The 12922-nt window shown below is 41.7% G+C and overlaps 1 protein-coding gene across 4 annotated transcripts in view; it reads right to left on the bottom strand.

Moving 5' to 3' along the window:
- Positions 1–6108: 6108 nt before the first annotated feature.
- The window catches only part of gcgra (glucagon receptor a), a 72511-nt gene continuing 65697 nt past the window's right edge, over positions 6109–12922 (bottom strand). For 3 of the 4 annotated variants that reach the window (XM_060897328.1, XM_060897329.1, XM_060897330.1), the window contains 4 exons: positions 12774–12862; positions 11028–11175; positions 9613–9654; positions 6109–7176 (listed from right to left, as the gene is read on the bottom strand). In XM_060897328.1, the coding sequence (XP_060753311.1) occupies positions 6835–7176; positions 9613–9654; positions 11028–11175; positions 12774–12862 (621 nt within the window). In that variant the 3' untranslated portion in view covers positions 6109–6834. The remainder of the gene's footprint in view (positions 7177–9612; positions 9655–11027; positions 11176–12773; positions 12863–12922) is intronic. The other variant, XM_060897327.1, reaches the window with a different exon arrangement.

Here is a 12922-nt window from a genome sequence, read left to right as displayed (position 1 = left end):
TAACATGGTGCAACGTCTTACATTTTAATTCCTTTGGACTCCTGGAATTTAATGTGATATTTTTATTGTGCAAAATCAGTACTACAGTCACTCACTCACTCACTCACTCACTCATTTTCTACCGCTTATCCGAACTACCTCGGGTCACGGGGAGCCTGTGCCTATCTCAGGCGTCATCGGGCATCAAGGCAGGATACACCCTGGACGGAATGCCAACCCATCACAGGGCACACACTCATTCACTCACACACTACGGACAATTTTCCAGAGATGCCAATCAACCTACCATGCATGTCTTTGGACCGGGGGAGGAAACCGGAGTACCCGGAGGAAACCCCCGAGGCACGGGGAGAACATGCAAACTCCACACACACAAGGCGGAGGCGGGAATCGAACCCCCAACCCTGGAGGTGTGAGGCGAACGTGCTAACCACTAAGCCACCGTATCCCCCAGTACTACAGTCAGAGACAGAAAATGATCCGGTACATCATCTGAACCTGAATATTTCATCCAATAATCAGCTGAACAAGCCTGTAGTTGTAAGTTTAATTAATTCCCGAGATTCAGAGAAGTTGAGTAACTAAATCTGTCACCAATCTCTGGCCAACTGTCTGTTCTGAAAGAGATGATTCACACTCATCTTATTCTTTTTATACAGCCCAAATCTTTTTCATCGAGGCCATGCCATTTATTAGAAGCAGGTGACATCTATGCCTGTTTAATCAAAATGCATTTAATTAAAGTATTCCAAAAAGAAAATTTAATATCTGTTCACATTTTATTTTGAAAATGTCTATTTAGAGTAGTAGATATATTATTCCTGTATTATATGCTCTGTATACATTTCCTATTGAATTATTCCCAGCAATTAGATGTTCCAGTCTGTATTTGATTCCTAATGTTTAAGACTTGGTCTGAAAACATGCTTTGTAACTATTATATTTATTTACATATCACATACTGTACTTTTATAATCATGGCAAAGGTTTGGACAACTAGCTATCAATCCCTAGCTATCAAGGTGCTAATCTGTCATGTATATTGACAGATTAGTAAATTTTTTACATTATTTTAAATCATCAAACTGTTCCATGAGCCCTTGTGCTCAGTGGACCTAACGTTCTATACAAAACTAGTACATAACCCCAGAAGAGTTATCATCTACAGCAGTAGAGTCTGCTTTTATTCTTTCCTGTATTTGACCAGTTGGTCCACAGTGAGATAAGATCGAATAAACACATGGTATTTTATGTCTTCAATGAGATCTGAAGAATGCATTCGATCAGACAGAACAGGCTAGTTCATTACACATAGACCGGATTTATTGGATGAATTTTTTGAGAAATTAGGGTCAGTGACAGTGACAGTGAAATTGACCCACATGCCAAATTAATGGAAAATCCAGCATTAAGCAGTTTATAAGTCTAGTTTGGCTTTAGGGATGCACACTCCACAGAAACCGCACTTGTGGCCTTTAACGAGATGCTTCATGCTTCTGAGTCAATGAAACTGTCATCAGTCCTCGTCTTCCTTGACCTTTCAGCAGCTTTTGACTCTTGTCTATCCTCATGAGTCGTGGAATTCGTGACACAGCGTGGCATTGGTTTGCTTCTTACCTGGAGGGAGGGTCATATCAGTTGACTCCATCACATCTGCTCCATTCACACCCTCTGACACGGTGTCCCACAAGGCTATATTCTGGGTCTTCTTCTGTTCTTCCTCTATACCTCTGTATCTGTTCTCCTTGCTTCACATTGCTTTATTGACTCAGTTGTGCAGGTTCTCCTGTATAACACCTGCTCAGTACCTTGTTATTTTGAGTTGGGACTACTGCATCTCGCTCCTGTCATGTCTGTCTCTGCACACCATAGATCTTCTACAACGTATTCAGAATGCAGCTGCATGTCTTGTTTTTAACTCTTCCCAGGTTCTCACACATCCCATTGCTATGTTCTATGCTATGTGCTATGTAAATGCTTGGATCTAACACTTATGCCTGCGTTCAAAACCAAAAACGAACCAGTACCCACCTACTTTATAGCATTAGCACATCCCACACTGCACCCTGCTCTCAGGATGTTATTCATTTACAGACTAAAGGAGCTCTTAGTGATGGATGTAGTGAAGGGTATCTGTGAATGACTGTAAATTATGTTAGAGACCTGTTGCTGTCTAGCATCCATAGACATAATATCAGGTCGATATCAGGTGGGTGTAAAGGCCAGGGCATATAGTTTACATCAAATTCATTCTCAGGCTGCAGTGAAGGCTCATGCCATGTGGATTGGGGTGAGGACATCCTGGAAGACACAGTGTCTAGACCAGGGGTCGGCAACCCGCGGCTCCGGAGCCGCAAGTGGCTCTTTCATCCCTCTGCTGCGGCTCCCTGTAGATTTGGAAAATAAATATTTAACTTACATTTATTTTATTTTAGTTAGTTAGTTTTTAAAAAAATGTAATTCTAAATTCTAAGATTATGATGCTCTTGTAACATTAAAATAAACCGTGTTGAATTTGTTTGTCGCTCAAAATACGCGTCATAACTACCGACTTGCGAAATCCGACACAGAAGCAGACGCATTTTTGGTTCAGCCGGCAAGTTAAAATTTTGATGTCATGAATACGAAGAGGACTCGATTTCGTTTACTCGGTAGCAGTTCATTGATTTCATAAATGCAACACACTACAGTTTTTTCTAAACTTTCCATAAAAGTAAAAAACGATATATGCAGTGTTATCTTCATTTTAGATGTCAGAAGGGTTTTGTGGCTCTCTGTGTTTTTTTTTTTCTGTGGGAAACAGAGTCCAAATGGCTATGTGAGTGTTTAAGGTTGCCGACTCCTGGTCTAGCAGAATAGAAATGCCAAAGCATGCGAACAGAAGCTGCTCATATTATTATTTTTCTGCTTGCGGGTGTCGGGGGACACGGTGGCTTAGTGGTCAGCACATTCGCCTCACACCTCCAGGGTTGGGTGTTCGATTCCCGCCTCCTCCTTGTGTGTGTGGAGTTTGCATGTTCTCCCCGTGCCTCGGGGGTTTCCTCCGGTTTCCTCCCCCGGTCCAAAGACATGCATGGTAGGTTGATTGGCATCTCTGGAAAAATTGTCCGTAATGTGTGAGAGTGTGTGTGTGTGTGCGCCCTGCGATGGGCTGGCACTCCGTCCAGGGTGTATCCTTGATGCCTGAGATAGGCCCGAGGTAGTACGGATAACAGTAGAAAATGAATGAATGAATGCTTGTTGGCGTGTAGTGATTTCTACTTTGGCTTGTCGGTGTGCACCATCCACCATTTTTTTTGTATCCTGTTTGAGTGTTCACCTATTGCTTTGTCACTTTTGTGACACTTTTTCCTTTAATTTGTCACCTGTCTGTAATTGAAATTGGTTACTAAACAGACAAGATGTGTTTTTCTTTTAATTTTCTATAAAGATGGAAGGATTCTGTAATACAGCCTTGGTCCTGAATAAGGAAATATGACTGATGTCTCATATCGTCTTAGGATCTCTGGGTTCTGGCAAGAGTTCAAAGGCCTCATACTTCAAGTTAGAGTCAAATACAGCACCATTTGTATGATTTATTCCCTCTCATGCCTTGTTCTGTCTTGCATGCTAAATTATTTTGAACTACTGAGGCTGAACTGCAGTGCTTTTGCATCAGAGAATAGATTTAGACCTTTGATCCTTTATGGCGATAAAATCAATCCCTTTTTTTCCCCCCAAAGAGAACATTTTGTATTCTGTATGTTTTATAAACTACACTCGCTAAATTCTCCACCTACAAGATTTAAGAAATAGATTTTTTTTCCTAAGGACACAACTGAATCATTTCTCAGATCCAAAGGGAAAAAAAAGGGTTTCTTTAATGTTTACAAGAACGATGCTATTCCGAACACATCTAACACCAAGGTAGACTCAAAAAAAAAAAAAATAAAAATGGCACCCTGCCCTTGTGGAGGCCCACACAGGTACAAAACACCCCACATGCATTGCGTACACAACAGACACAGACTTACACACAAAGAAGAAAAAAAAAAACATATTACATTTCAAGCAGAATGTACAGATCAGATATCTACATTTTTTTTAGCAATTATAAATTAACATTGTGCAAACAGCCCTCCAGAGTCATCATCCTCGTCTTCGCCCTCGTCATCCTCCCGGTTTTTTTTTTAACTCTGACTTGACACACAACATGGAGTCAAAGTTTCCATTAAGACACACAATAAAACACAATTTCTGTACTGACTTTATGTTTATATGACTGCATTAATGTGTCTGTTTTTTTTAATTTTTTTTAATTTTTTATTTTTTTAACAAAGGGAAAACTGTTTCTGATGGAAAAAAAAAACAACAAAAGTTTTGATCAAGGTAAAATCGTTTGTTCGGAATTTTGGCGGCTGGTGAGATTTCATGGCTTTGCGGTGATACATCAGAAATCCTAAGTGGTAAAAAGAGACTTTAAGTAGTTATACTAATCACCTTAAATGGCGTCCGGACGAGCGGACGAGTGAGACGAAGGAGAAATCACAGACCGATCTGATTTGGCTTGATTCCCCATTAAGGCTTTGAGCCCAGGCTATATCTGTTTATTCTGTGTACAACTGAGGTCAGGCTATTTTTACTTGACGGCCACAGGGGCGCATGTCCTTGGAGGGAAAACTGCATGTGTGCCAGTTGGCTTGTTGCAACAATCCGTGGTAATGCATTAACACAGTGATGCTTCCGGAGTTTCTGTTAATCTAGACTGTACCTTTGTTAATATGTTACAGGATAATCACAGTACAGCCTTTGTTTTACAGCAGCTGTGGATTTGTGTGATCGTCTGCATGGATTTCTTTTTTATTCTAATGTATTGTGTGTATATTTTTCACATTCACATCGTTCAAGCATCGGCATCACGTTCAATGCTCTTTAATTACCTCTTTCAGGCTTTGACTAAACATCGATAATAAGTTTAATGATAATTAACACTCACAGCCTTGAGATCGATCAGTAAAGGATACTGTATGTCCTGAATGATCCATTATCTGAAAGCTCCATTTTTTTTTTTCTTTACTGAGTCGACACACAGCAGAAAGCTTTAGGCTGCTTTCACACTCTCACACTGTTTGCCTCCACCGACAGCAGACATTTTACATGTAATGATGTGGAACGCAGAAAACAACTGCTGCCACGTTTGTTTCTCTGGTCACAGCTTCCAAAAGTACAAAAGGTTCATATGACATCAAGCTCCTTTCGACTAATCAGGTTACAAGTCGTGGGCGATACAAGAAGATCATGGATCTTGTCACCAGATTTATTTTGAATTGAATTAAACTGAGGGGGACACGGTGGTTTAGCGGTTAGCACGTTCGCCTCACACCTCCAGGGTTGGGGGTTCGATTCCCGCCTCCACCTTGTGTGTGTGGAGTTTGCATGTTCTCCCCGTGCCTCGGGGGTTTCCTCCAGGTACTCCGGTTTCCTCCCCCGGTCCAAAGACATGCATGGTAGGTTGATTGGCATCTCTGGAAAACTGTCCCTAGTGTGTGATTGTGTGAGTGAATGAGAGTGTGTGTGTGCCCTGCGATGGGTTGGCACTCCGTCCAGGGTGTATCCTGCCTTGATGCCCAATGACGCCTGAGGCTCCCCGTGACCCGAGGTATTTCGGATAAGCGGTAGAAGATGAATGAATGAATGAATGAATGAATGAATTAAACTGCCCAAGTTTCAAAGTTTTTCTTTCTTTCTTTTTTCTGTTTTAGCTCAAAACAAAAAAACGATGCTGTGACCGAGTGTGAAAGCAGCCTTACGTACGGTCCATGTGTCTGGCTCAGAAAACGCCGTCTGGAGAATGAAAACTAGTTATGGATAATTATTTTAGATATTTTAGCTTTGAGCTGTTGTGACTGAGTCTTTTCACAAGAGTTAATCATTCATTTATAAACATTTATAATCATCCCAGCTTTAGTCATTTTAACCATGTTAACTGTCGATTAACTGATGAACCAAACCTGAGGAATGAGGAAATGAACACATAAGTTTATCTTTTTTTTTTTTTTTTTTTTTTTTTTTTTTTAAATGTTTGGGTTAAAAAAAAAGCACCCCCTCAGAACTGCAAGATTAGATCGCTCGGTTATTTGCACTGAGCTTTGTCTGTTTGAGACTTTATAAAAAAAAAAAAAAAAAAAAAAAAAAAAAAACAACAGCCAAAATTAAACCTGACAAGTTACACAAATACCATCAAGCGTCTTTCATTTTCCGAGACAACGATGAGGATAAAATTAGAGACAGTCATTTGATTATTATATTCTTAGTCACGATTATTTCAATTACTTTAAATACTTAAGAATCTTTCATAATTGTGATTTGCCTTTCAGAACCAATCTATTGTCCGAACGGACCCCGAAACACGACTAGAGAACCTGCGATATGAGTATTCGCTTTCTTCCATTCACGCTTTTGGTGTCTACGTCGAGGAATGATCCGCAGGCTCCGTTAACAGCTTAACGTACGGTCCGGGTTTTTGTGTCCATCAGAGGTTCATGTTGTAAGCTTTATTGAGGCTTTTGTATTCTTTTTTTTTTTTTTTTTCAGCATGTCTTCGTTTCGGGTCCGTGTCCTGAAGACGCAGCGGTGGTGTGATGATGTGGTGTGTGTGAACATGTTACAACCAAACATTTATTTATTTAGTTTTTCTTTTTGTTTTTTTTTTCACATGAGATGGACAGCTCATGGGTGTAGAGTGATCACTGAGGTGCTCACACGCTCATCCACATGACACACACATTATGCATGCACACACACACACATGGACACGTTACACCTATCTCGGTGCTGCTCGCTCAGATTGTGGACTCAGAGCCCGCAGAGCCCACTCTCGATGCTCCCTCGCGGGTCCTGATGGCACACCATCGGCTCTTCGGCTGCTGCGCCGTTGGCGCCGCTGGTACCTTCCAGTGACTTGGAATTGAAGTGCGGGCGGTCCGTGCCGTTATGGCAGCTCAGCGCCAGCAGCTGCTTCTCCTCGGAGCTGCAGACGGCCGTGCAGGTGACGTCCGGCAGCCTCAGCTTGGTGGAAGCAGCTTGGACGTGTTTGTTGTTGGACACCTGAGCCGTGTTGCTGTAGGTGTGACGGTAGTCTTCGTCAATGTCCTTCCCCCGCCAGCGCTTCCAGAACTTCATAATCTCAGACTGAACCTGGTGGAAAAAAATGGCCAGTGGAAAAGTGTACAATTTGTCCATCACAGTGCGGATTCCCGCCTGCAAGCCAAATTATAGGTTTATACGTCTTTTGCATCATAACATACCGTCGCTGTCGGGCGGAAACCTCGTATGTCCAAATTTGGTCAATTTCATATTTTTTCACATATCGATGCTATTGGTCAGTCCCCACATGGGTCTGTTATTTTTACAAGTTATTAACCAATCTAAAGTCTTGAAAATAGCTTGAGCGCAAATCTCATAACTCCATTGGACAATTCAACTGTCCACCTCTTCCTCACTCCGTGGGAGAGCTTCACGGCATATTTCTCCTCAAGAAGAGTCACAACGAATCAACACGTCTTCTGAGGTAAATGTCTTCAAAACACTGGGCTCAAAGAAAAAAAAATCTTGACCCCCGCTAGTTCTGGTGCTCGTCTGAGGACAGGAATTTAGCGCAAGACAATCCACTGCAACGCGGACTAAACCCTGTGCACTGCAGATAAGGTACAGCGTTTTTTTAATTTCCTGAAAAATAACGGTTTTGGAGATACGAGGATTCCATCTGACAGCGACGATATGTTTTGTTCTTATACATTATTGTTTGAATGATTTAAATGACTCGTATTGCAGACGCACCACATAATCTAAAGCTAATTACAGGACACCAGATTTGTTCTGATAAATATAGCTGACGTTACACAAGACATTTTCAACATCTTAAGACATTTTCAACATCTTATCATTATGTACAGTGACGCACTATACTGTCTAGCCAAAGGTTTGACAAACCATGTCGTTAAGCACCTGTTTGAAACTCATAGTTCCAATGAAGGTCAAATATAATGCTACAGCATTCACTATTTTGAGATTATTCTGTGCGGAGAAGTTCGGGGAAGGATTCTGATGAGTTGCACAGGATTCGATTTCGTAGAAGTGATGCATGTGCTACCAAATTAACCATCAGAGTTAACCATCTGCTTAAGGTTTGCTCACAGAAACCACAGAACGTTTTACTGTTGAAAGGAATAAAAGAAATTTGCAGAAATGTGTTACAAATAAGATTATGATTAATGGGACATAAATCATTGATCTAATGATCACATTTATTTAATGCTCATTATTTTTGCAAGAGGTTTCTCACAACATTTGAGCATGTGTGTGTTATACAGTTCAGGTTTGAACAGTTCTAATAGACTTAAAGGTGGGGTCTCCGATTTTTGAAAGCCAATGTTGACATTTGAAATCACCAAAACAAACACGCCCCTAACCCAAATGGGTCCCACCCCTGTACTGATAGCTCCGCCCACACATACATACGTAACCTAGGCAACTAATGGAAAGAAATGTGTCTTTATCATAGCTGAAGGGAAGAACAATACGATTGTAGATAAACAAACAAGCAAAAATGACACACAAGCATAATCATGTAAAGGACAAAGACATATATTAGTTCTGTGTAACAAAGCAAAACCAACGTTACTCACCTATCGAGAAGGAAAAAAGCGCCTCGGCGTCTTAAGTAAAGTTGGTCACATATTCACAGATTGGAGTTTCCCGAGTCAATAACTCCTGAGCTAAACACTGTTACTACACAAAACACGGTTGTAGCTGCGTCTCTACATTACTACGATAGAAAAGAGGTGTTATTTGTGTAGTAACAGTGTTTATCTCAGGAGTTATTGACTCAGGAAACTCCAATCTGTGAATATGTGACCAACTTCCTGCTCCTTCGGTTCTCTCCAGCGCTGGAAAGCTGATCCTATATTAACACGTCCTACTTCTTACCTTATCGTAAGTCTTTCTTCTCTTTCTTTCTTTGTTTTTATTCTCCATGTCAATGTTAAAACCGCTTTCTGCTAATGTCACACATGCGCACTGAACACTCTCTCCGCCCATATTGACAAGACACGCCCCTTTCTGCTCATTGGCTACACGTTTGTTTTGATTTTTGTTTAGTTTTCGGTCCGACTCAGTTTTCTGAAGCATTTCTCAATGCCAAGCGTCACTAGCAAAACCTTAAACAGCTAATACTCCGCTTGCTTTCGTGTGATCATTGGAAGTTAAATAAAAGGAGAATAAAGTAATGTTTCGTCATTACAATCAGTTTTATTAAACCAGATGTGATGTGTGCTGCACCGTGCGATGCATTGCCATGCTCTGAGGCAGGAAATAATAATTTGTATTATAGAGTTAGCATTCAATTGTAAATAGTGTCCCAAAGAAGAGTGCAACACATGGTCATCACTTTTCTCCTGTAAGTCACAGTGACACTGTGACACTGAGACGGCAGCTGATGGAAAAGATTTGTTTTGAACGTTAGCCTTCACCCTCCCTGGTTGGTATATGGCTATAGCATGATACGGACGCGCTAGCTAGCGAGTGGGATTGGCAAATAAACGAATTATGATTAAGTGATAGTGTTCAGCTCACCTCTTTGTTGACAAAGCAGTAGAGGATGGCCACCAGCAGCCCCTGTAACCACAACACATGTAAGCACAGATCTGTGGCTGAAGGCTGTATTAGTGAGAGCCGGGACAGTTGAAGAACACAAAGCTCAAGGATGATTAATGATATCTGAAGTATCATCATAAATCAAAGCATGCACAGATAGACCAAGTCTCTAGGCACTAGAGTAGATAAAAGACGCTGGATCTTACTCTAGTTTGGGGTAAGACAAGCTCTCAGCAACAATTTGAACACACAAATAATATTCATTCATCTTCTACCGCTTATCTGAACTACCTCGGGTCACGGGGAGCCTGCACCTATCTCAGGCGTCATCGGGCATCAAGGCAGGATACACCCTGGACGGTGTGCCAACCCATCGCAGGGCACACACACACTCTCATTCACTCACGCAATCACACACTACGGACAATTTTCCAGAGATGCCAATCAACCTACCATGCATGTCTTTGGACCGGGGGAGGAAACCGGAGTACCCGGAGGAAACCCCCGAGGCACAGGGAGAACATGCAAACTCCACACACACAAGGTGGAGGTGTGAATCGAACCCCCAACCCTGGAGGTGTGAGGCGAACGTGCTAACCACTAAGCCACCGTGCCCTCCACAAATAATATTATAATATAATAATATAATCTTTATTTATCAGAGGGAGGTCACTGGGAGGCATGATACAAGTCTAAAAACCACAAGCAGCAGCAGATATATACCACCTCCCACCCCCAACTACGGTAACCTCTACATAGACGATCTCAGACATGTATCCAGAAGGGGCTAAAATGATCAAATACACTCACATTGTGGCATCTTTTAAATAGGAATCGTCATTAATATAATCCTGTCTGGATACCACAAAGCTTTCACCTGTTCAAGTCCATAAATAATATAACGATAATATAATATAATATATCAGAAATTCATATTTAACCAGAAGGGGGCACGGTGGCTTAGTGGTTAGCACGTTCGCCTCACACCTCCAGGGTTGGGGGTTCGATTCCCGCCTCCGCCTTGTGTGTGTGGAGTTTGCATGTTCTCCCCGTGCCTCGGGGGTTTCCTCCGGGTACTCCGGTTTCCTCCCCCGGTCCAAAGACATGCATGGTAGGTTGATTGGCATCTCTGGAAAATTGTCTGTAGTGTGTGAGTGTGTGAGTGAAGGAGAGTGTGTGTGTGTGCCCTGCAATGGGTTGGCACTCCGTCCAGGGTGTATCCTGCCTTGATGCCCGATGACGCTTGAGATAGGCACAGGCTCCCCGTGACCCGAGGTAGTTCGGATAAGCGGTAGAAGATGAATGAGTGAATTAATGAAAATTTAACCAGATCCCCTTGATATGTTACTTCCATACATTGTGTTGGAATGTGTTAGATGGCATTCCTTTGTCACCTGGAAGGAGTTGAAGACAAGGTCGATGAAGAGTTTGGTGAGCCGGAGCGTGATGGCGCCGTTTGAGGTAGACTCATCAGTGACGAAGGAAAACAGGACCAGATGACTACCAAGCAGAGGGATGAGGGTGAGGGTGGACTTCGCGAGTCTGAACGACAGAGAAAACACAAAGCGGGTAAGACAGTAATACAAACTTATGAAAAGTCTGAAGGTCCCTTTAACTGTGAAATAAATGTAATTGTCCTCCTATTACATAATCTATAAACTACAGAACACTTAAGTTCATTATTTTAATGTGTAAAATTATATATTGGCTCTTTATCTGAGCCATAGAACGTTTTAATTTTTGGCCTTGGCACTCAAAGGACATTATTTACAGTCTACTTATTTTTATTTGGATTAAACCCCATTCAATTTAACAGAACAAACAGAGTAATAACTACAAAGAACTACCGTATTTTCCGGGCTATAAGCCGCAACTTTTTTCCCACGATTTGAACCTTGTGGCTGAAACAATGACGCGGCTAATATATGGATTTTTCCCGCATTCAAATAAAAAAAAAAAAACACATTCTGTGACTTCACACAAACGGCATGAAGCTTTCATTAGACCAATGAAATTGCCGAACGGGTTAAAGGTGGGGTCTGCGATGTTTGAGAAATGCTTCAGAAAACTGAGTCAGGACCACAAACTAAAAATCAAAACAAAAATCAAAACAAACGTGTAGCCAATGAGCAGAAAGGGGCGTGTCTTGTCAATATGCGGCGGAGCGAGTGTTCAGTGCGCATGTGTGACATTACCAGAAAGCGGTTTTAACATTGACATGGAGGATAAAAACAAAGAAAGAAAGTGAAGAAAGGCTTACGATAAGATAAGAAGTAGGACGTGTTAATATAGGATCAGCTTTCCAGCGCTGGAGAGAACTGGTAAAGGTGGGATGTGATTCTCATGGCTTGCATTTTTGCACACCAGACAGTAAATGTGAACTAATTGCTGGTAGGAATTAAAGATGTGAGCAGAAACCGAAGAGAGTCCAAAGGAAAACAGGATGAAGAAGGGATTCCACAGACCCTCACGATCGTTACATATCGTCGCTGTCGGGCGGAAACCTCGTATGTCCAAATTTGGTCAATTTCATATTTTTTCACATATCGATGCTATTGGTCAGTCCCCACGTGGGTCTGTTATTTTTACAAGTTATTAACCAATCTAAAGTCTTGAAAATAGCTTGAGTGCAAATCTCATAACTCCATTGGACACTTCAACTGTCCACCTCTTCCTCACTCCGTGGGAGAGCTTCACGGCATATTTCTCCTCAAGAAGAGTCGCAACCAATCAACACGTCTTCTGAGGTAAATGTCTTCAAAACACTGGGCTCAAAGAAAAAAAAATCTTGACCCCCGCTAGTTCTGGTGCTCGTCTGAGGACAGGAATTTAGCGCAAGACAATCCACGGCAACGTGGACTAAACCCTGTGTACTGCAGATAAGGTACGGCGTTTTTTTAATTTCCTGAAAAATAACGGTTTTGGAGATACGAGGATTCTGCCCGACAGCGACGATATATACAAAGACAAAAACACTCTAAATAAAAAAAAAATGTATTTCGTATTTACAAATTGATGACATTGCGTAATAAAGCCACAGTTTTTTTGCTGTGTGTACTGCTGAAGGTCTTCCATTAGAAGATCGTTAATATGGGCGTCCAAAAACACGATATTTGACAAATTACGATGGAGACACTCACCGGAACTTGTAGTCAGAGTATCTCATTTGGTGAGCCCTCAGCTTGGACACAAGGATCTTAATGATGCGTATGAAGATGAAGAAGTTGATCTGAGCACATGAGAAAGCAGACATGAGGTTAAACATCTCCAGGCCCACCAGTTTACCACC

Source organism: Tachysurus vachellii, chromosome 21, assembly GCF_030014155.1.
Source record: "Tachysurus vachellii isolate PV-2020 chromosome 21, HZAU_Pvac_v1, whole genome shotgun sequence".
NCBI lineage: Eukaryota > Metazoa > Chordata > Actinopteri > Siluriformes > Bagridae > Tachysurus > Tachysurus vachellii.
This window is presented reverse-complemented; position numbering and strand designations above follow the sequence as displayed.